The sequence below is a fragment of the Marmota monax genome, unplaced genomic scaffold (genome assembly GCF_021218885.2).
Source record: "Marmota monax isolate L192 unplaced genomic scaffold, Marmota_monax_Labrador192_F-V1.1 WCK01_AAM20220418_F8-fsc00040, whole genome shotgun sequence".
NCBI classification, from domain to species: Eukaryota; Metazoa; Chordata; class Mammalia; order Rodentia; family Sciuridae; genus Marmota; species Marmota monax.
In genome coordinates this window covers 8,815,369-8,838,028 of record NW_026692782.1, presented here as the reverse complement: position 1 = coordinate 8,838,028, position 22,660 = coordinate 8,815,369, and the positions used below count along the sequence as shown (strand labels likewise).

General features: G+C 44.9%; 1 protein-coding gene and 1 non-coding gene across 5 annotated transcripts in view; both read left to right on the top strand.

The window, feature by feature from the left end:
* Nucleotides 1-22,660, top strand: part of Psd3 (pleckstrin and Sec7 domain containing 3) — a 564,781-nt gene that overhangs the window by 77,315 nt on the left and 464,806 nt on the right. For all 4 annotated transcript variants that reach the window (XM_058580396.1, XM_058580395.1, XM_046447763.2 and 1 more), the window contains 3 exons: nucleotides 16,716-16,804; nucleotides 17,170-17,306; nucleotides 18,025-18,894. In XM_058580396.1, coding sequence (XP_058436379.1) covers nucleotides 18,145-18,894 — 750 coding nt within the window. In that variant the 5' untranslated portion in view covers nucleotides 16,716-16,804; nucleotides 17,170-17,306; nucleotides 18,025-18,144. The remainder of the gene's footprint in view (nucleotides 1-16,715; nucleotides 16,805-17,169; nucleotides 17,307-18,024; nucleotides 18,895-22,660) is intronic.
* Trnav-cac (transfer RNA valine (anticodon CAC)) lies at nucleotides 7,076-7,148 on the top strand. The gene has a single exon. It is a non-coding gene; the product is annotated as a tRNA-Val (tRNA).

Below are 22,660 nucleotides of genomic sequence, written 5' to 3'. Positions count from 1 at the left end.
TTGTGATATATTTGTACATGGACGTAGCATCGTTTGGTAGACTTCGTTCCCCAGTACTTCCCAATCATTCGACTTCAGCGTCCATTCCTCATCAGGGAGTGCTCACCTTCATGGCAGGCAGGTGCTCCGACTGTGCAGGTGAGGGACAGAATGCTGCTTGGTCTTCTTGCTAGCAGAAGCTGCTCCTCTCATTGAGCCTTCTTGGAGCACCCCGTCTTGCTGATCACTCTTACTCTTTTCTTTCTTCTTGTAGAGGTTGAAGGAAGCCTCTGCTTAGTTGGTCAGGGATTAGAGCGGGGTCCAGCATCTCTGGACAAAGCCTCAAGAGGAGGAAAGACTGCAGTAGAGGAGCTGAGAAACCCCAGTAGACACCAGGAAGGATCAAACCTGCAACTTGACATAGAACTCAACACATGTCCGGTGAATCATACCACATACACATGTTTACATACATAGTACATGCCTAACCAGGAGTCCTTGAAGGCCCTGAACACCTGATCCATCTTTCTTTCTCTACTCTCCCTTCTTTGTTGCCAAAGAAATCAGAGCCAAGTGATGGGCATCCAGGCCCTTCACCTATGTGCAGGAGCTGTGAAGTTGGCATCAATGCTCCCATTCATCTGCCTCTCCTCTGGGTCAAGAGGGCACAATGACAGTGTAGATTACAAAACAAAGGCGTGTAAACTTGGGAGCGGCAGGCAAAAAAAAAAAATCAAGTAAACAAGCCACAAGGTCAATGCTAATGAGCAGAGAATTGGCTTGTAATTAAGATTCTCCAAAGCTGTGAGGAACTTAATAAAATTCGATAATGCTTCAGTGATTTGGCATCAGAGCGAAGCTAAATAATAAAAATATAGTTAGTGTGATACATACAAATTACTTGTGAACATAATTGCAGACTTATGCAAACTAATGAACCAGTGAATTCCTCCCTCATCTCTGAGTGCAAACCTTTGTTTTCCTCCTCGGGAGTTGAGAAAAAGTCAGTGTGTCAGAGAATCATCTATTTCTGCCCAGTGGATCATCATGCAGAAATTAAATGAGGTGCCTAATGAGAATTTAAATATCAACATTCTGTTGAACTCCGTGATGAAGCTCTAAAATGTTTAGTTTGCATTACATTTCCACAAATGTGTGTCATTCTCAGTTTGTTTAATTTTTGAATTGTGGAAGTTTTGCATAAATCTAAATTCTACTCCGGGGCCCTGTGCCAATATGTTTTTCATATTGTTTTTCAGAAAGATAAGTGTCAATCTGTTCAATCCAATCTTTAAAATCCTCATTATGTGCCCTAGAAAACAATAGTCTCTTCAATCTCAAACATTCAGCCATTAAATTATCTTTTGAGCTGGTCCTAAAATATTTAGCAGTTTTATCTGGCAGGCTAAGTGTTTGACACCAACAGTTTCATGATATGTTGAAAACTAAAACACAAGAGTAAGGCTCATGCTGTCAATCATTTGGTTGGTCTGCATGAGTCACGCCAGGCCTTTACTCTCTACATCCTGGCAAATGGCACATATCTAATAGGTTGGTCAGCCCCCGAGCTTTGGTATTTACCTGAGAAGCTGAGCACCTCAAAATAGGTGGTCCTGTGCCCTCCCCAGATGATAATGGCATGATTATAACAGAAGCAGAGCAAGCATGTGACCTGATATTAAATATAAGCATATGCAAAACAGCCTACATGCAAGTGCTGAATATTGGTTTGTTTATATAGCAGTTTACCTTAAAACTGGCTCCTTCTGCAACAAATGGTAACTGCTGTCCTCTTAAATATCACCACTGTCCACCCAATATAGTCTAAGTCCTCCTCACCTAGATTTAGGTCACGGAACTCTTCCCGTGTTTCCTCATCCTATCTAATCTGCTCTCAGCAGCCAAATCAATCTGCCTTTAATCAGGTGATTGTCATGCTAAACCACCTGGAGTGGCAGGCAATTGGCCGTTAAATCAGGGTCAGGCTCCTCAATCCAGCCTTAGAATCAAGCTTTCCTCTCTTCCCTCTCCTCTTCCTTCATCCTCCCCTACCTCCCTTCTTATTTTTTATTGAATTTTAAATACATACAGAAAAATGTACCTATCATAAATATACAACAGATCAATGAATTTGCATGAACTGAACTCACTCAGATTACACCCAGATCTAGAGAGAAATTTACTACCACTCCGGGAATTCCTCTTGCTCCCTCTAGGCACTACCCACTCCCCCTAAAGGAAATCCTGACCTGAATTCTAAGAATGTAGACTGGCATAGGTTAGCTTTTACTAAGCTTCTCCTACATACGGGACTCAGGGCAAGGACGGCTCTGACTTGGGGATCCTGGGGATGCCCCGGGTCATCCAAACCTGGCAGCCTGTGGCAGGAAGTCTGACTTGGAGTCCCTACTGCCCATGCATCTGAGCATCCTTAGATGTCTGTGTAATCAGAATTCCCTCAGGAATGGCTAGCTGGAGGTGCCAGGGTGACAGCAGATGAGGGCTGAGCAGGGGGAGACTGGCAGTGGGAAGTATTTGACGGTGGTGACCATGCCAAGCTAATATCACATGCAACTTCACTGCCCACCCGGTTTCCCCAGCTGCACTCTGAGTCATCTCCACAGCTTCCTACTTAGTTGCATTTTGACAGTAAAGTCACAAGAGGCACCTGTGGCCATGGCATTCAACCTGCAGAGTCCCCCATTACTACCCAGGGCCTTTGGCATGCAGTTGGGAAGGTCCTCTGCAGCCTCTCTGTCCTGAAGAGTATTCTTGCTCTCCAGGGGCAGAAACAACATATTTTTCTTCAATCTGTGGTTCTTTTTAACAGCAACTAAATGAAGGCTACTGGTTGGTACCTTATTATAAAATTGAGATTTTTTTTCTTAAGTGTTTCTATTGAATAATAATATAAAAAATAGCAAGTTAGTTCTTGAAGAAAAGTCAGAACACATTAATAATAATCCCAACAAACACTGTACTTTAATTTTTGCATATTATCCCCCAGGTTGTGCCCATACTTGCTCCAGTTTTTACAGTTGTTATTGCACGGTTCAAATCAGGAGAATATTGCAAATACAGAAGCATCTTTCCTGCTCCGTGTTACCTTGGTGGCACACTGGGATTCTGTTCCCTTGCAAAAGCTGCAAAGTTGAGCTGACACAAATGGCAGCGATGCTGGCCCACGAGGAGCCTGGTGTCGTGTTCCCTGTCCTGATGCAAGCAAACAAGGAAACCACCTTAATCTCATTTCACTTCAGCATCCCCAGGACTAAAGTACAGCAGGTACTACCTGTCCTCCACACCCCACAAGATGTTCTAGGAACTCAGTCACCTATTCAGAGCATCTACCACACATGCACAAGGCTCCCGGCTAGGGACGGTGGAAATCCGCAGAGACTTGGGACTGAATCAAGTAGAATAATAGGAAATACTAGGAAATAGAGGCATCTCACAAGGGAGGGTCACTGGAGTCCCAGTTCGGAAGTGGAAAAATCTAAAATATGGTGGAAGACTTCAAGGACACAGATGCAGCAGAACATTCATGCTAGGTACTAGAGGGAGAGCTCTATCCTGGGGACAGTGTAAGTTGGGGCTCCCAGACCACCACAGTCTCTCCTCCTCTAAGAGGCCATCAGGACCAGCACTGTCTGCTCATCTCTCTTTGCCCTGTTGTCACTGAGATTCCTGCATCCCTGTCACCCCTGTCCCCTAAGGGCTTACTTCCACATTTTCCTGTACACTGTGATTTGAACAAGTGCTTCTTTTATTCCCTCCTCAGACTTCTCCACATCATAAACTCTCTCTGCTTCTTGTGACATTCTCTTCACCTCCATCCTAGAATGGGGTGGTCTTCTGAGGACTCTTCTCCCCAGATGTCAAAGGCAGGTTTTTCCTCATGCTCCATGTAGCCAGGGGCCCAGAGGGAAGGTGGTGTCTTTGGTTCCCTTGGTCACCTCCAGACCATCCTCTTTTCCTGCAAAATCTTTGCCCTTCAAGGGGCTTGTGACTTGGATCCATCCTCTCCCCTGTTCCTGTCATCTCCGTTCCTCTTCTTCATCTGATGAAGACTCGAGTTCCCACTTCTCAGTCTTCCTGTCTGCCCCAACTTCAGTCAACACTGTCCACACCTTAAACATTCCCAGAAAAAGGCCACTTAAATCCCCAGCCATCTCAGTGTCTTTTCTTCACATGTCTTTCTGTCTACTCCAGTCACCCACTCCAGTATTTTGCATCCTGGACCATTCCATACCTCTAAACCCCCCCATGCCAACATCAAGTTCATGGACCATCTCCTCTCTTCCTAGTATATGTGATCAGGTATCACTACCATCTCCTTCAGTCTTATCCTGATCTGCCCACTTTCTCACCATCCATCAATATCTTCACAAATGCCTGCCTTCTTGCCCAAGTTCAAGTCCATATTCCCCCATACCAATCACTTTTTTTAAGTGCCATAAATTCCTTTACCTTCCATGCCTTTGTGGATGAGTTCAACCTTCTTCTTTCTATGCCTGAGCATAACTGCAGAAAGTTGTATTAATTTTTTCATTCCAAATTCATGGTTTCAGACTTCGAAAGAGTTCTCGACTGCCAGTCAGTGCTATTTCTCTAGTAAGCTCAATTTCCAGTTCTCATGCAAGATCAATGTCTTCCTCTACCAGATCAGTCATGGCATATACTGACACTCTAGGATCTCGCTCCCCCAACCCACTCAGGCTACCACCTGTCAGTGCAGACTTTTCCCAGAGGATTGTCTCTATGGCTCTCATTCTTGTTTCTCAGTCACTTCTCGACCAAATCCAAACTGTCTTCTGACAAAATTATATTTCTCATCCCGCTGAACTCCAGGTTTTCAAATCTAATGATCAGTTTTCTGGTTAGTGACTGCGGCAGGCTGAATAATGCCCCCATCTCCAAAGATGTCCATGTCATAGTATCATGAATTGTGAAGATGTTACCTTGTCTGGCCCACTTTGCAAATAGATCTAGTTCAGGGGTGTGACATATGCTGTTTCCTCTAGGTAGATATGTCCTGTCCTTGTATCCACTTTGATGCCTTTTTAAGGAAGTCCTCTGATCCCTGGTCAAGTGGCACGCCCATGTTATTCTCTGTTACTATACCCATTGCTTTCTTTCAAGGAACTCATGAAAATATGAGCACATAGTTTTATACATATATAAGTCATTCTTTGCTTTTTAATGATGTTGTCTCCCTTGCTCACTGAATTGAATGCTCCACAAGATACGAGAAGATAATGCCAGCACTGACCCAGCACTTAGCACAGTTCAAGGCCTATAATAGATGCCCAATAAATATTTGCTGAGTGTTTGTTATTGAAAGCAAAGCAGATAGAGGAGTTCCTGTGGCCAAGTGTTATTAGAAGCACATTAAGCTAGAAAGTGAGAGACCAGATTGTGGGGAATACCAAATGTCCTACCGAGAAGTGCGGACTTTATAGGAAATGGGGAAATATAAAATATTTGGAGCAAAAATCCTGAAGTTGCTTGGATCTGTTTTATGAGCAAAGATCCCTAGCAACAATATTAAGAGATGGACTGGAGTAGAAAGAACTTGGAAGCAAAGTTCTTGGGGGGATAAAATGATCCAGCAGATACATGCATTCTTTGAGAAGAAAAAAAGGACTATATAGACATATGGTTGTAGTAAGTTATAGATAGTAATTCTTTTACTTGTTAAGAAATAGCAATAGTTAACTTAATCAAACAGTTCAGCCCTGGGCTTTTCATGTCCAAATTATCATGATTGTCAAACAAATGTCCCAGATTATTTCAGAATATATTTACACCCACAAGCTATAAAACATTTATAGTTTGTGGTTTGGGGGCTAATAAGGCCTGAAAATATCTTTCCACACTAATTGGAAAAAGCCTCCCAAATCCAGGCAGCTATTTTTAAACACAAGCAGCTCTCTTACTCCTCCCCAATCAGATTGCCTTAGACTGGGAGAGCCAGCCATGTGTGCGCCAGCTCTGAAGCTCTAAGACCCAGCTCCTTGGAATTATCTGGATTGAAAGAGTGCCCGGAAAAAGTGATTCAAGTAGCTACAAGTTTCAAAAAAACTTCAAAAATAGCCATGCAGATTTGAGAGATGGTTTTTAAAAACAAACAAAAATTAATTCCACCCAAAGTACCTGGAAAAAAAAAGGGGTGGGGGTGGGGAGAGGCCAAAAAACGTCTCCCCAAGTACCAGGAGAAAGGAGCCATGGAGAAAGAAAGGCATTGAATGGAGGCCAGGCTCTCGCAAAGGCTTTTAAATGGATATTTAATTCAGATGTTGTCCTTTAATCCAAAAATTTCCAGTGACTCTGACACACAGGATGTGGTAGTGATGCATGAAAGGATTTGGTGATATGAGCAGGGTCTGCAGCCTGCCGAAGTCAGGGGTTTATTTTGAGGTAACAGAGCAGTGAATGGGAAGGTATCAAAATAATTCTAGTTGGGCTGGGATTGTGGCTCAGCGGTAGAGCGCTCGCCTGACACAGGTGGGACCTGGGTTTAATTCTCAGCACCACATTAAAAAAAAAATAAAAGCATTGTGTTGTGTCCATCTATAAAAAAGATATTCTCTCTCTCAAAAAAAAATTATAAAAATAATTCTAGTAAAAGGAATTTCACAGAGGTCAGCCTCCAGGTGGGACTTCCTCCCTTCTCTCAAGTTCATCCCAGGAGGGGAAGACGCTGTGGCTTTGGTGAGCATAGGAGAGATCAGGACCAGCCGGCAAAGCCATGGTGACATTTATAAGCACATACAGGTAGTAACCCTACCCTGGTTTCCCCAAGGCTACAACATTTCCCAGTGTGTGCAGAAAGAAATGGAAATCTTTGAGCAGAGGAGCGCAAAAGATAGTAGGGTTCATGAAAAGATCCTATGGTCAAAGGTCTTAAAGAAACATGGAGGAGTGAATCTCCCTTCTTGAAGATTCATGGTTCGCAGTTAGCATATTAGAGGCTCTGGGAAGTCCTGCAGTCAAGAAACCAGCTTAACTCTGACTCACCATTTCCTAAACTTACTTGACTAAAGAAACTTTCAAACATATAAGTTTTTTTAAAAATTCACCAATTGTGGGGGCTGGGGATGTAGCTCAGTTGGTAGAGTGCTTGCCTCACACACACAAGGCCCTGGGTTCAATCCCCAGCACCCCCCCCTCCAAAAAAAAAAAAATCCCAAATGCAATAGATCAAACACTGTTCTAGATACAACATCCAAACTTCTAACAAGACATATAACGCCTTCCCGGTCCTTGCCACTGCCTGCCTCGAACCGTATGCTTCATATGACTGAGCCAAACCACCTGGGGCTCTGCTCTGCCCACCCCTGTCTCCCCAAGTCTTCGAGCCCAGACTGCAGATCTCGTGGTTTCTTTGCAATGCCCTCTCGCCTCCTCCCTAACCACCTAATTCCTATTTATCCCTTAAGATTCAGGTTAGTCAGAATCACCCAGGAGGACATGCCTGTCCAAGATATTTTGCAATCTCGAGTAAAGCCATCTGTTGAGAAAAATAACCCACACAGACATGGCAATATTCATCCTATACCCTGCTTTCTTACATATCGTCTCCTTTAGTTTTTGCTTCAGTGCTGCAAAGCAGACGTTATTAGTTGTCACCATAAGTGAGAAAATGAAGATCAAAAAGCCCAAGTGACTCGCCCGAGATCCCTCCATCAGGAAATGACAGAGGCAGGGAGTTCCCTCTTCAAGGCCAGGGCCTGCCCACACCAGGGGAGCATGACTCATTAGAAACAGAAGACCCAAAGCCTTTGAGGAGCTGCTTTTAAGACAAATAAGCTAACTGCCTCTCCCTCTGGTCTCTTTCTGGAACATCGTTCCTGCCGGCCTCTCACACAGGCCTCCCTCTGTAACCCAGAGAACAGAGCATCTGGGGCAGAGGAGAATGCATCTGCATCCCGAGCACACTGTCTCTGCAGCCACGGCTCTTCCCAATTTTCTGCTTGGTTGGATTTTTTAAAGAGTGTTACTGGTTTCTTTCCTAATGCTTAATGCAAAACAAACAAGCAGCAAGCACAGCCACGTGTGTGCTTACTTGCTAGGGTTTTTTTTTTTTTAAGACCTAAATATTTGTAATAACGAGAAGCTAGAAAGGATGAAACTGGTGTTTTGGTTTTGTTTTTTTAATGTTTAAAATCATTATTGTACTTCAAGATTTTAAAAGACTAAAGGAAAACTGTCCAGCTACCATTATAAACACTGAGTCCAATAAACCAGGGCTGCAACAGAACCTTTAGCTTCCCACCTTCTAGACTTTTGTTGAGTTTACCCAGGATGTTGGGTGCTGCTAAAATCTGTCCCTCGCCTGCCGTGGTCCATCCTCTCCTCTTACCACCACTACCCCATGTCCAGAGCTGCTGGACCTGGGCAGTCTATAAGGAAGAAACGTGAGAAAACCACTTGCACCAAGATATGAGGGTCATTGTGGACTTTCTCCTCTCAGAATGTGTCAGCCACCTCTCAGGAACTGTAATAATAGCAGAGGTGATCGACTTATAAAGAGAAAAGGTTTCTTTGGCCCACAGTTTTATAGATTTCAGTGCGTGATTGATTAGCCTCATTTTCTTTTTTTAGTTGTAGATGAACACAATGGGTCAAAGGTCTTAAAGAAACATGGACGAGTGAACTCCCTTCTTGAAGATTCATGGTATGTAGTTACCATATTAAAGGCTCTGGAAAGTCCTGCAGTCAAGAAACCAGCTTAACTCTGACTCCCCATTTCCAAAACTTACTTGACTAAAGAAACTTTCAAATATATATATATATATATATATATATATATATATATATATATATATATATATATATAAAGTTGAAAAAGACTGAAAAAGTTGAAATATTCAGGCAAACCACTGGCAGTGAAGTTGGTCTTTACCCTGGAGACAATATATATATATTACTTCTGGACACTCTCTGTGACACCTCTGCAAACTCTGAGGTATGGCACTCACAGTGCCTGGCACACACAGGTGGTCAGCAACACTTGTCAAAATAGGAACTTGAATCACTTCATGGCAATGACATGTGTTCTACTGATGTCAGACACACCATTGTTCCATCAGTTTGTTTCATCTTGAATGAGACCCGCAGTACTCAAACTCTCCTCCTTTGTCCTAATGTCGCAATTATTCAGCCACCCTCTGGGTTGAGGCAGATACTTTTATGTCTTATATATGGCAGTTGGATTTCCACGTCTGAGGAGTGAGGCCAGAACCCAGTCTACAACCCAGTCTAGGGGACCTTTCTTTGGATACTCTTTCCCAAACCAGAGTCTTCAGCTTTCTCCAGGGGGTGGCACATATCAAGAAGCGTAGCAGGGCTGCGGATGTAGTTCCATGGTGGAACACTTCATTAACGTGTGTGAGGGCCTGGGTTTGATCCCCAGCACCAAAAAATAAAAGTACAACAGAACCCCAAAAATCTATAACCAGTTTAAGGTATCTATTTTGGACAAGTGAGATATTATCAGGCCTTTATTCGAGTCTAGACTTCTCCTTTCTTTTTGCCCAAGGGACTACATCATGGCTTTCTTGGGACAGAAATTGTGTTTAATACTGAACTGGCTCTTGGCTTGTGGATCATTCAGAAATTAGGGTACACAGCCAAAGAGGTAAATACCTGAGAGTAGCTGAGGATCATTTTTTTTTTTAATGTCAAAGCATTCCCACCAGGTCATCATCCAAGGAAAGTGCTACTGCAGTATGAAAACAGGGTTCTCAGAACTTGTGTTTAATTCTTGTTCTATTGAAAGCCTGATAAAAACTTCCTCACTTCTATTTGAACCTGCTTTACTGTGCCAGTCAGTGTATCAGACACCTACCATTCCAGTCCCATTGTTGAATTTGTCGCATTCTGATACTGTTTCAGTGAATTTTGTTGTCTGGTCAACATAAAAAATTACCAACATGCAGTTCTGATCAGAGCGAATAATGAAACCAAATGTTTGACTTCCAGGAGAAGAGTTTCAACATCAAAATATTTTGGATGGTTTTTGAGATTAAGACTGAGTTTAGAAAAAAGAAATTTTCTAAAGCTGTTAGAGAGTTTTCTCCTGCCTGTCTTTGCTCTTTCTCTCTTACCTATGCTCTTCATAGGGAATAATATCTGACATCAAAATAAATGTTGCTGTCAGAAAGTACTAGAAAGGGGAAGATTAACGAGACTGGCTGGTGACGCTCTTGTAGAGTTAGTGGGATTTGGACAGCACCCAGAAGGCAGCAGCATTTGGTTAGGGAGAAAGAAGAGAGGGGTCCAGAATGGATTGAGAACTGGCTTAGCACAGGGAGTCTGGGGAGCACACCTTAACTGAGGTGGAATCACACGGGAAGAGAAAAGCTGAAAAAGACTGAAAAAGTTGAAATATTCAGGCAAACCACTGGCAGTGAAGTTGGTCTTTACCCTGGAGACAATGGCTACCGTGGGAGTAAGCCAGATTGTGTTGGGGTCTTAGAATACCGAGGTAGCAGCAGTTATAGAACCAGTTGGCTGGAAATACATGAAAAAATGTTCAAATATCTAGCAATTAGAAAAATACAAATTAAAGCTACACTGTGATTTCATCTCACTGCAGTAAGAATAGTGATTATCAAGAATACATGCATGGTGACACACACAGGCACAGTGGCACAGTGGTTCAGGAGGCTGAGGCAAGAGGATCATGAGTTCAAAGCCAGCCTCAGCAAAAGCAAGGCCCTAAGCAGCTCAGAGAGACCCTGTTTCTAAATAAAATATAAAATAGGGCTGGGGATGTGAGTACCCCTGCGTTTAATCCCTGGTATTAAAAAAAAAAAAAAAAGAATACTAGTAACAACAAATGTTGGCAAGGATGTGAGGAAAAAGGTACCCTCCTGCATTACTGGTGGGACTGTAAATTGGTGCAACCACTCTGAAAAGCAGTACGGAGATTTCTCAGAAAACTCAGAATGGAACTACCTAGTTATCCCACTCCTCAGTACATACCCAAGGGACTTAAAGTCTGCAAACTTCAGTGATGCAGCCACATCAATGTTTATAGCAGCTCAATTCACAATAGCTAAGCTATGGAAACAACCTAGATGCCCTTCAACAGATGAATGGATAAAGAAAGCATGGTGTATATAACCAATGTATATTACTCAGCTGTAAAGAAGAATGAAATTAAATGGATGGAACTGGAGACTCTCATGCTAAGTCAAATAAGCCAATCCCCAAAACCAAAGGCCAGAAGTCCTCTCTGATATGTGGATGCTAACTCACAATGAGAGGGGTGGAGGTAAAAACAGAAGTTCATTGGATTAGACAAAAAGGGAATGAAGGGAAAAGAGGGAGAAAGGGAATGGGAAAGACAGGAGAATGAATCGGACATCACTTTCCTGTGTTTACACATGAATATGCACCAGTGAAACTCCACATTATGTACTACCAACCACAAGAATGGAAAGTTATACTCCATGTATGTATGATATGTCAAAATACACTCTACTGTCATATATAACTCAAAAGAACAAATTAATAATAAAATATGTTTTTAAAAAAGATCCATTGGTTGGGCTGGAGAAAGCAATGAGGAGCCCAGAGGAGCTGGAGAATGGGGACAGGTGTGTCCCTGAGAGGCATTCAGAGGGAGCGGAGACAGTTCAGAGCCCAGCTTAGAATTAGGATAAAAGGGGCTTGAGTGCTGGCTCTGCCTCTTGTCCGTGACCTTGGGCCTCTATTTCTTCATCCCTATGGCCTTGTAAGGACTAAATTGAATAGCAAATGGGAAGACTTGGCTCAGGGGAGCACTGATAAAAGTGCAGCCATTACCCAGTGCAACAGAAGGGGCCATTGTCTCCTCCGAGGACTCATAAAATGTGCTCTTAGAAGTCATTCCGATTCATCTAATCAAGTTTTGTGAAGGCCGCTTCCAGGAAACTCACAACAAGGTGGAGATGATGTCACCGAGGGACAATCTAGGGGCCATTAGAGGCTGGGGAAGGAGATTGAGCTTGGGTCGCTCAGCAGAAACCACAGAGCTCACTCCTCACACTCACATCCATCTCTGCAGCCCAGCAGCCCACCCTGGCCCGCCCCACTGGTGAAGGGGAGCGGGCTCTGGCCTGGCTCTGAGGACGCAGGTCCCTGGCTGCCTTGTCGGGGAGGGCTACAGAGGCCGTGAACAGGAGAAAGGCCATCTGTACATGACACACAACAGAGCACTTAAGCTTCCCGCAGCCTGATGCTCTTGTCTATTCCAGAACTTTTTCCATTTACTTCAAAAGCAGTCCGCCTGTGTGATCGGATGCCAGGGTAGGTACATATCAGCTCGAAATATAAAGAGTCCCTCAGAATGTGCCAGTGTGTGCATGGGGTGTGGGTAGGGGCCGAAAAGGAAATAGAAACAGCATGGAACTTGAAGACTCTCGCTAGAATGTTTCCCAGGTTTGCCCATCTGGCTTTGCTGCCAACAATAATCACAAGGGGACCATCTGACATGGTGTCATCTCCTGTGAAATGAGCTGGGGTGAGGCCGAAATGGTCCCAAGGAGTCAGTGGAAAAAGCATGAGGTGGAGGAGTGGAGAGGACCATGTGCCCTTGGAGAGGATGAGAAAAGTTTTCTTTTTGTTAACCTCCATTTGTAACAGATCCGGACGGCTCCTAAATACACTAATTGGGAAACAACGTGGGCTCATGGGAAGATAGACTTGTGAGCCTGAAAGATTCAGGGGCAGGAGCATCAGCTTAATTTCTATGCCACCTGGGGCAAATAGTTTACCTTCTGCAGACTTCAGTGTCCATGTATTAAAGACAGAGATGCTAATATTTACCTGCTTCTTAGGATTAGAAGCAATTTATGTAAAGTGTGGAAAACTTCATCCCCAACTTGATGATATTAGGAGTTGGGGCCTTTATGGGGTAACTAGGTCATAGACCAGCATCCTTATACATGGATTAAAAGGCTCAAGAGAGACACTCACCTCTTCTCCACATGAGGTGAGAGGCAGCTCTTGTGAATATGCTGGCACCTTGATCTTGGATTTCCCAGCCTCTGGAAATGTGAGAAGTAAATGTTGGTTGTTTTTAAGTCGAAGGAGCCGTGGTATTTTGTTATAGCAGCACAAATGGACTAATACTGTAGCTGTTACCTTCATCACCCTCATGTTACATCACTATTACATCCAGCTCACTATGACACAGATTTCGCTAGTGCAAGAAACTATGCTAATCCCTGAAGGTTCTACTGACTGAGCAGTCGATAGAATACCCTGGAACATCTTGAAGCCTATTTGCTAAGGTACAAGTCAGAATACTCAGGGCTTAATATGGGCATTACGGCTATCCCAGCTTCTGTTTCCGTCAGACCCCACAGACTTTCCCCGCATGAGCCTCCTCCTCCTTTGCCCTTCACACCTCCCCAGCTGCTCAGCTTTCACTTCCACCCAGATCTCCCCTAAACCCAGGGCCCAGTCCCAACTCTGCCATGTTTTTCATTTTTTCTTGACTCAGACTGCAGCTTGTTATCCAAACACAATCCTTCTAGCAGGTGGAACTGTGGTTACCACCACCTTTCCTTCCTATCAGGTTGTGAATTCTCAACAGGTCATAGCCAGTGGCTCCAGAGGCTCTGAATGTGACTGTGAGGGACAGAGAGTGGTGGGCTCCACCTTCTGAGAGAATGGATGACTTAAAACTCTGAAAGGAATGTTTTCAGGAATCCTGGGGGTTTCCTGGGACTTGGGCATCTAACACTTGTTCTCTGCAACTACCACGTTTTGGGGAGAATTCATTTTCATCCATTCAAGCAACACATCTTGATAAGATACCTTCTTTTTTTCTTTTCTTTCTTGCAGTACTGGGGATTGAACCCAGGGGGCGCTGTACACTGAGCTTCATCCCTTTTTATTTTTTTATTTTGAGATAGATACTTTGCTGAGGCTGGCCCAGAACTTGCAAATCTCCTGACTCAGCCTCCCAAGTCGCTGGGATTACAGGCATGTGCCACCACGACTAGCCAAATACTAATTTTTGTACAATCTTGAATCAAGGAAGCTCTTGAAAACATTAGAGAAACAAACCTAGAGAAGGCAGAGCACCAGGGCACCCAGCTTTAGCAACAGGAAGGCTGGGCACCTGTTGTATTAGGTCCTGTTGTCAACAGGAATGCAAAGAGCCAGCCCTGGAGGAAGCATCATATACTTCACTCTGTGTGGCCTTAAAGAAGCTACTCTAGCTCCCCTGCACTCGTGATGAGAAGAAATCATTAGCAAAATTGAGTACAGTTTAAATTATCTGTTGTTTGCATCACATTTTATGACTTGTAGGGTAGGGGTGGAAACATAGGAAGTCAATCCAGAATCCTTTTAGAACAATAAAACCTGAGAAGTCAGAGAAATCGAGCAATGATTTAGTTTAGGATTAGCAGTAATAATATTACTACAACAACACATATCACAATTTAAGGACCTAATTATTTATATGTTTGTATACGTGTATGTGTGTGTATGTGTGTGTGTGCGTATGTGTGTGTGTGCGTGTGTAGCACTGCTATCCAGATTATCCCATTTGACTTGTGAAACAATTCTGTAAGGTAGAAATTTATTTTGTTGTTTTACAAGTCAATCTACTGAAGTTCAGAGACTTGTTGTGAGTCACAGTTAATAGTGGTTACTCCAGAATTCAAGCCCATATTTCCTAAATCCCAAATGCAGGGCTGACTCTTCCAAATTCCCAATAATTCCTCAATTCTTAGACACTTACCCATCAGACAGAAAGCATAAAAACAGGCATAGGATTACCTACTGCATGTGAATAAATATAAATATAGATGTATATGTAACTCCAATTCTTCCATTGTAAGAACCAATTTTCTCAAGGTCTCAAAAATGTGTGGGTATAAATTCAAAAAGTAGCTAATATTTATTGAGAACCTATTATGTTCCAGATCAATGGATTACATAAACCCTCTAAATGTACCTCCACTTAATCCTCACAACAATCCTGTGTAATAGATACTGGCTAGACATGGGGGCACATACCTATAATCCCAGTGGCTCCAGAGGTTGAGACAGGAGGATCACAAGTTCAAGGTCAGCCTCAGCAACTTCCGGAGGTCCTAGGCAACTTAGATCCTGACTCAGAAAATAAAAAGGACTGAGGCTGTGACTCAGTGGTTAACCACCCCTGGGCTCAATCCCCAGTGCAGAGAGAAAGAGAGAGAGAGAGAGAGAGAGAAAGGAGAGAGAGAGAGAGAGAGAGAGAATGTATATGTGTGGGGGCGGGGGAAATGTTGCCTGATCTTAATAAAACAATCATCAGAAAGGTTAATGATTTTCCTAAGGTCACACAGTCCTCAATGAAAGCTGGACTCAGAGAAATGTCTATCTGGCACCAAAGTGCCCACTTCCAATCACTATGCCATTCTTTTTTTTTTTTAAGAGAGAGAGAGAGAGAGAGAGAGAGAATTTTAATATTTATTTTTTAGTTTTTTCGGCAGACACAACATCTTTTTTTGTATGTGGTGCTGAGGATCGAACCCGGGCCGCACACATGCCAGGCAAGCGCGCCACCGCTTGAGCCACATTCCCAGCCCTCATTATGCCATTCACACCACAGCTGCAACCCATGCTTCTCACCCCGACTTTTCATACTGAACTCCAACCCCCTAATATACACCCTCCTATTTAAGGGCATCTCAAACAGATGTCTACGTGTGTCCTCCAAGTCAACCCTCCTGTCGACTCTCTAGTGTCACCCACCGTTTCCTTGCACTCTCGGCTACCCAACTGAGAAACTAAATACTTAGCCATGATCTCCAGTGCAATAAGCTCACAAGTAAAAAGAAGGAAAGAAGGAAGGGTCCTGGTCACATCCCCACCAGCACCATCGATGCTTTGGTTCTTCATTTCATCTGGAAGGTGGAGGCTGGAACTTCCAGTTGGAAATTCATGAGGAAGTTGAGGGGCACTTTCTTGTCTGAGATCCCTTTAGGGGCCTCGCCTCCTTGGGGCCCTTTGTAGTAAGAAGGAATAGAGGGCTTTGCATCCCTGGGCCGCCTGCGTGCCCAGGCCATGCCCTGCTGGCTAAACTGGGCACCTGCCATCACAGGCACCTCAGGAGCAAAGCAGAACGCTGGTTCCTGCCTCTGGAATCAGGTGCTGTTGGAAGACGTGGCTCCTCCATTATCGACAGTTCATTTGTCAACAAACTCGTACTTGTTGAGTGACAAGGATGTTCAAGTGTGTTCTTTTAGAGGAGAGTGTGAAACGTATTTTAAAAAGACAAGATATTGCTCATGTAGGGTTTTTGATGAAAATTAGTATAGCCAGATCAACAGAATTACATCTGGATATTGTTTTGTCTTACCAACATTTTCTCTTTGTTAGTGTTTGCTATAAAAGGATCACAGTGGCCCTCCTCACCTTGTGGGGGCAGAGCCTCCATCACCTTGGATGAGAAAACTGTGTAAAGGAAAGCCAACACAGGACCCCCACCCTCCATATGAGAATCTCCAAAGACCCCCTGACCTGCAGTGGCAGTAGGGCCCGAGTTCCCATGTTGCTCTGTGAAGCTGCCCATGTGCAGGACTGAGAGGAGACAGCCCAGGCTCCACGTGATGCCTGATACAGAGCAGGAACCTTCTGATCACTTTGCCTCAGAGGAGGATTTCCCAAGTCTCTTTGAGCCCAGCTGTTTCAAATTGATGAAGACAAGAACTTTCTCACCCCCACCTTCTTTTATCGTCCAGAACAAGACCCAGAAGGGTCCTTTTCCACCACGGGAGCTATTCAGCTTACAGAAACCTGCAGAAAGTGAATTACTCAACTGAATTTACAGGTGAGTTTTTTTCTTCCTTTCATCTTACTTCTCTCCTATTACACTTTTCAATGATCTGTCAAACTATGCTAGAAAGAAATAATCCCCATTTTTAAAAAAAAGGACTGCTATTATTCTCACAAGTAAAAAAGGATAAAATATCTTAAAAAAAAAAAAAAAACTTCTAGGGCTGGGGTTGCGGCTCAGTGGCAGAGTGCTTACCTGGGTAGTATGAGGCACTGGGTTCGATCCTCAGCCCCACATAAAAATAAATAAAGGTATTGTGTCCAACTACAACTAAAAAAATAATAATTAAAAAAAACTCTAGACTAATTTGTAACCTGTATATATTTTTTTTCTCTTCTTTTTTCTTGTCTCTTTTCCAGTTTTATTTCGTTTTTGGTGACACTAAGTGCCTTGGTCTGTTTCATGCTGCTATAACAAAATACTACAGACCGAGTCATCTGTGAAGAATGGAAATCTATTTCTCGCAGTTCTGGAAGCCGGGAAGTGCAAGATCAAGGTGCCAGCCTCTGGGTAGAGGGTAGAAGGGCCGCCTGCTCACATGGTGGATGGCAGAAAGACAAGCTACTAAACAATGCATGAAGCCTCTTTTATAAGCACTTTAAACCCATTCACGAGGGAAGGGGCCTTCATGACCTAATCACCCCTTGAAGCCCCCACCTCTTAATACCTTCCCATGGGCAACAGCAACCATAGAAGCTGGTATTTTGATGGGCCACTGTTGCTCCTCCTGGAGAGTTCCTAAGTAACCAGCCTTCAGAGTGGAGCTCCTCGGTGCAGACATTCACATTGTTTATCACTGTCTGTTACAGTCGTTACCAGAGAGGCCTTAAAGGTATTAAGGGGAAAAAATACAGACAAAGCAGATTAAAAGTATACCTCATGGTCTACTGAAGGCTTCATCTATAAACCACACAGTGTCTCACAGGTCAGACGCCAAATAATGGGTTAGACAATTAGGTGAAACAGTGGTTTCATTTCAAATATGAGGAAACTTGCAGTTAAGCAAAAGGAATTCAGTTAGACACACGGGGGTGAGAGGGCCAGTCTCCCTGCCCCCACCCCCAGTCCCCCATCCCGGGTTGTTCTCCATCCTTCTTCATTGCTGTGACTCTGTGACGCAGGCCCAGGGTCCAACTCCACGGCCAACACCGTGGCCTGACCCCCTCCTCGGGAGACCTCCCTAGGTGCTGAAGGTGTGCCGTTGGCTTCCTCAGGCTCTCCGTGGAACCATGAGGCTGAGTCACGTCTGCCCACAGCTGCTGCTGTTTGCATCCCTGGGCACAGAGCTCTGAAACTCGACCCTGGCAAGGACCAGCCCTATCCCCTTGGAGGAAATGGCTGAGCGGCCTCAGCAACAGCAGATGAAAACTTCCTTCCTCTTCATCCAGCTGCAGGCCCCCCCTGCCCGTGCTCTCCCCGCCCAGTCTCCAGCCACTGCAGCCTCAACAGCAGCCCCAGGGGGCCTGGAGGAGGGACACATTTTCCCAAGTCCCAGGACAAACTTCTTGGCAGGCCGGGACCTCAGGCGCACACAGGGCTTAGCTGCTTCTCCTTCAAGCCTGCTGCATGGGGACGGCCTTGGGACAGTGGAACCAGCTGCTTTCAGTTGCTGTTCACTGAAGGAGAAGGAGGAGGGAAAGTCAAAACCCCAGGACCTGGACCTCAGATCCCCACGTTGTAGGCACTGCCTGGCCCCTGCCTCTAGGAACCGCGCATGCCCACAGCCCCTGTCATGCAGGCTTGCTAGCCCGGCTCCTATCATGAACGATGGAAGCAGCAGTCCCCCCATGGGCTGGAAGCACTGGCCTGTCTCTTCTGCGCCCCAGGACCTGTGGGGCATGGACACCCCGGCCCGGAACACCTCTGGATGCTCGACTCCACAGGCCACCTGGGCCCACACTGTCGACAGGGGTGAAAGGGCTGGGCTGAGGAGGGGTGCTGCCACCTATCAGGGGCTCCCACAGAGCTGTGGAGAGGAGGCTGGCACCACGGTTCTGGCAACAAGGGCACAGCTCCACAGATACTGCCCGGCTCTTCAGATCAGCACAAGCTCCCCGGCCCCACCTGCGGCTCCACCTCTCAAGGTAAGAATCTGTGTGAGCCTAAATCCCCAGACTCTAGCTGCTCCTTCAGCAGAGGAGATGGAGACCGGGACAGCCGTGCCCTCTGTGGCTCCCAGTCCTGACCCTGAGTCTCCCTCTGCTGTGGAGGACCTGCATATGGACAGCAGAGGTGCCCCCCAGCCTCAGCCCTCCCCGGCCTGGTCTGGGCTCTTTCCTGGGGGCTCTGCCACCTTCCCAGCCCCTGGCAACCTTCCATTTGGAAAGAGACAATGAATTACTGTTTCCCAAGATCTCTGCCAAAGAAGTGGGGATAAAAGTTGGATAAGGAAATGCCTACGTTATAGGGGAAGACCAGGGGAAGGGCAAGGAGGGACACAGACATGTTGGAGGCCCTCTGAGGTACCCGCCATCATGCTGGGTGCTTTCTCATAGCTCATTAGTCCTCATCACCACAAGGGCAGTTTCAGACAAGGGAACTGAGATGTGGTCAGGCACAAATCCTTTCCCTCCTTCCAAAAAGATAAGGGCAAAAGCAAACCCTGCTTCCGTGGTAGACGGTGTGGACAGTGAGGGAGGCTTCAGTGAGCCATGGGGGTTTCCAGAACTAGAACACAGCCTGGAACACTGCACATTCTGGGCCCACATCTCCCTCCCATTCTCAGCCCCCACCAAGCGGACATGCCTCACTGGGCACGAGCCTCCAGTTCCCATCAGGAAAGGCAAAGGCTACTCCGTATGGTCTCCAGGTCTACTCCAGATCCCCCGGGCTTTGCCTCCCATCATGGTCCTGCAGCTTTTAGTTAGCATACTAGTCTCTGCATCTCGGACCCGCCCCCATCATGATGGTGCCAAAGCCCACCCTCTCCACCGAGTTCAGGTGTACAACTCTCAAAATGGGGGTTCCAAGTTTCCAATTATGCCTCCATCTTTTCTTACCCAGCTGCAAGAACATGCTGCTATACTTTGTGCGTGTGTGTGTTGGGGTTGATGGAATGAGTCAGGAAGGGGACTCTTGGTGGTGTACATGGAAGACTGGCATGGAGGGGGCTCTCAGGGAAGTCAGGGAGTTGGGGAGGGGGATGCCACTTCATCCAGACCCGGTGGCTCTCTGACCTGCTCATGCACACATCACTCCTTACCCATTTGTCTTTTTAATGGGGGGGGTCCCGACAGCCACAGTTAAGCATCAGGGAGAAAGAATCCAAATTCTCTCCAGAGGGGAACTCTTGGAAGAAGTGATACTATCACACTTCCTTGAGAAATAGCTTGCATTCCATCCTCGTTCTTGTATCTCTCATTTCCTACAGGGATTTAGGAGGAATGACACACTCCTGCGTCAGAGTCCAGTCTCTGGATGTGGGGGGGGGGGGTCATACAGTAGTTGTCTGTGTACTTTTAATACTGTTTGATGGCTTGAAAACTTTATGCCCCCCCCCCACCACCACCACCCTTCCCGGGGCAAAGGGCGAAGCCTCACAGCTGTTGCCATTCCCTAGGGAGGGGTGCTTAGGGAATTGGTGCAGGAATGTAGAAATTGGCCTTGGCGGCCTCATTTAACCCCCTGTGTAAATGGGCCCCCAGATATGGATTCCACCTACACTAAGGATTGCAGAATTCCCATTTACAAAGCTAGGAACCCCAAATCTAAGTCCTAGCCACTGGAGCTCTCTTGAGTCTCAGTTTCTCCATCTTGGAAGCACTGATGATGTACCAGCTCCTAGGTTGCCATGGAGATTTGTGTACTAAAGTGTTGGGGCAGTGAAAGGGACCAGTCATAGTTCTGCCTTGCAGAAGAGAAGAGAGGAAGCAAGACCTATGGGACTCCAGCCATGGAATCAGTGTGAGTATAGTGACTCCAGGGCCTGGTGAAGGAGTAGGGCTCCTTGACCTTGCTGAACAGACATGACTCCCTTTGCCATGGGGATAGGAACTGTGAGATGAGCTGCCTCTATTTCACAAGTCCTTTAAATGCCTTACAACTATTATGAACCTAGTGACCCAGTCCCACATTAAGTGTTAGGAAAAGTAGAAAAATCAACAAAGATAGTTTTTCCATCTGTCCAACCCTGGGCAGATTAAGGTGCCCCCCCGACCGGATGTAAAAAATTAGTTCATGAGAATTGCACAATAGTTCATGTTTTGGAATCTAGAGCATCAAAATGCTGGTTAAAATATTTTATTGTTGGGCTAAGGCTATAGCTCAGTGGAAAAGTGCTTGCCATGCATGCGTGAGGCACTGAGTTTGAGCTCAGCACCACATAAAAATAAATAAAGATACTGTGTGTTCATCTACAACTAAAAAAATACCTAAAAAATATTTTTAAAAAAATATTTTATTGTCAACTATGAATGCTGAGACCCTTGATTCCTCACTGTGGAAACTTTCAAGAAAAATGTGATCAGCTATATTTAAAAAAGTGAAAGGTTGGCTGGGTGCAGTGGTTCACACCTACCTGTAATCCTAGCTACTAAGAAGGCTGACACAGGAGGATCACAAGTTCAAGGCCAAGCTGGGCAACTTAGCAAGACCCTTCTCAAAATTTAAAAAAAAAAAAATAATAAGGACTGGGGATGTAGCTCAGTGTAGAGTGTCCCTGGGTTGAATCCTCAGTACCAAAAAAGAAAAGTGAAATGTTGGTTACATGTAAGTAAATTTTATTCTATGTGCATACCATAGGATGGAGGTCATTGTGTCAACCTTCTCAACAGAAAAATCTGCATGTGAAGAGTAAATTTTTTTTCTTTGCAGAACTCCAAATGATCAAGCTTAAATCTCTCAGTGTTAAAAACCCATAGGCTCCAGTGTGAAAATTTCTGACTTATATCCTTCCAAGTAGCATAAGGACTGAGTACAGTGCATTAAATCACTTGGTTTTTAATTTATATGATGATCAGCCCCTGGCCGCTCTGCTGTCTCTCACTATCTTTGCATCTGATGAAATCTCCTAGAAGGTAACCAGCATCCCGGGAGCTGGAGGTCCACACTGCACTCCTCAATTCCCTGGTGGACAGGGTGGGAGAAGCACACACAGGAACAGCAGGTCTAGGGACTGGTTTGGAACAGACACCACTGGCTTTCCAGAAGCAGTGGAGTCTGGGTTTGAAGGATGTGGAGTTCCAGCTCAGGGGGATGCCATCTGAGGCCGTCACATTCCCACAATGTGAAATCAGAAGATTTCACATTCTGTCAATGAATTCTGTCAATGTGAAATCAGAAGATGATCCTTGGTCTGGGACCAGAGCCTGCCCCAAGGATCTCCTGGACCCCATGTCCTGCTGCCCCTCTGTGGGAGCCCATGGAACTGTCAACATTTGACTAGGGTTTGGGACTAAAGATATGAAAATAAGGATAAAAGACACAACTCAAAACAAACAATAAAACCTCTATAATCATTCTGGGAAATTTCCACATATAAAAAAAACTAGGTCTTCATATCTTACATAGTTCATATCTTAAAATAGCAGTGACTTTTGCTCTATAACTGGGTTTAGAAAGTTAGTAATGAATGTATTCTTTAGAATTTTCCTCAAAATGCCATGTTTACAAACCTCACAGGATTTTCACCCATAACTGTAAATTCCCCAGAATTTTACCTCTTAATTTTTTTCTTCCTTCTTCCCTTCCCCTTTCATAACCGATCGACTTTTTCAGTTTTCCTTGCCAGCTTCTGGGAGTGTTCATGGTTTAGAAATCAGGGAACTAAGCAGGACAGGCCAGGAATTCTTGGAGGTATGTGAGAGAGAGACAAGGATCTTCATTAATCTAATAAATGGAAATGCAGGGTAG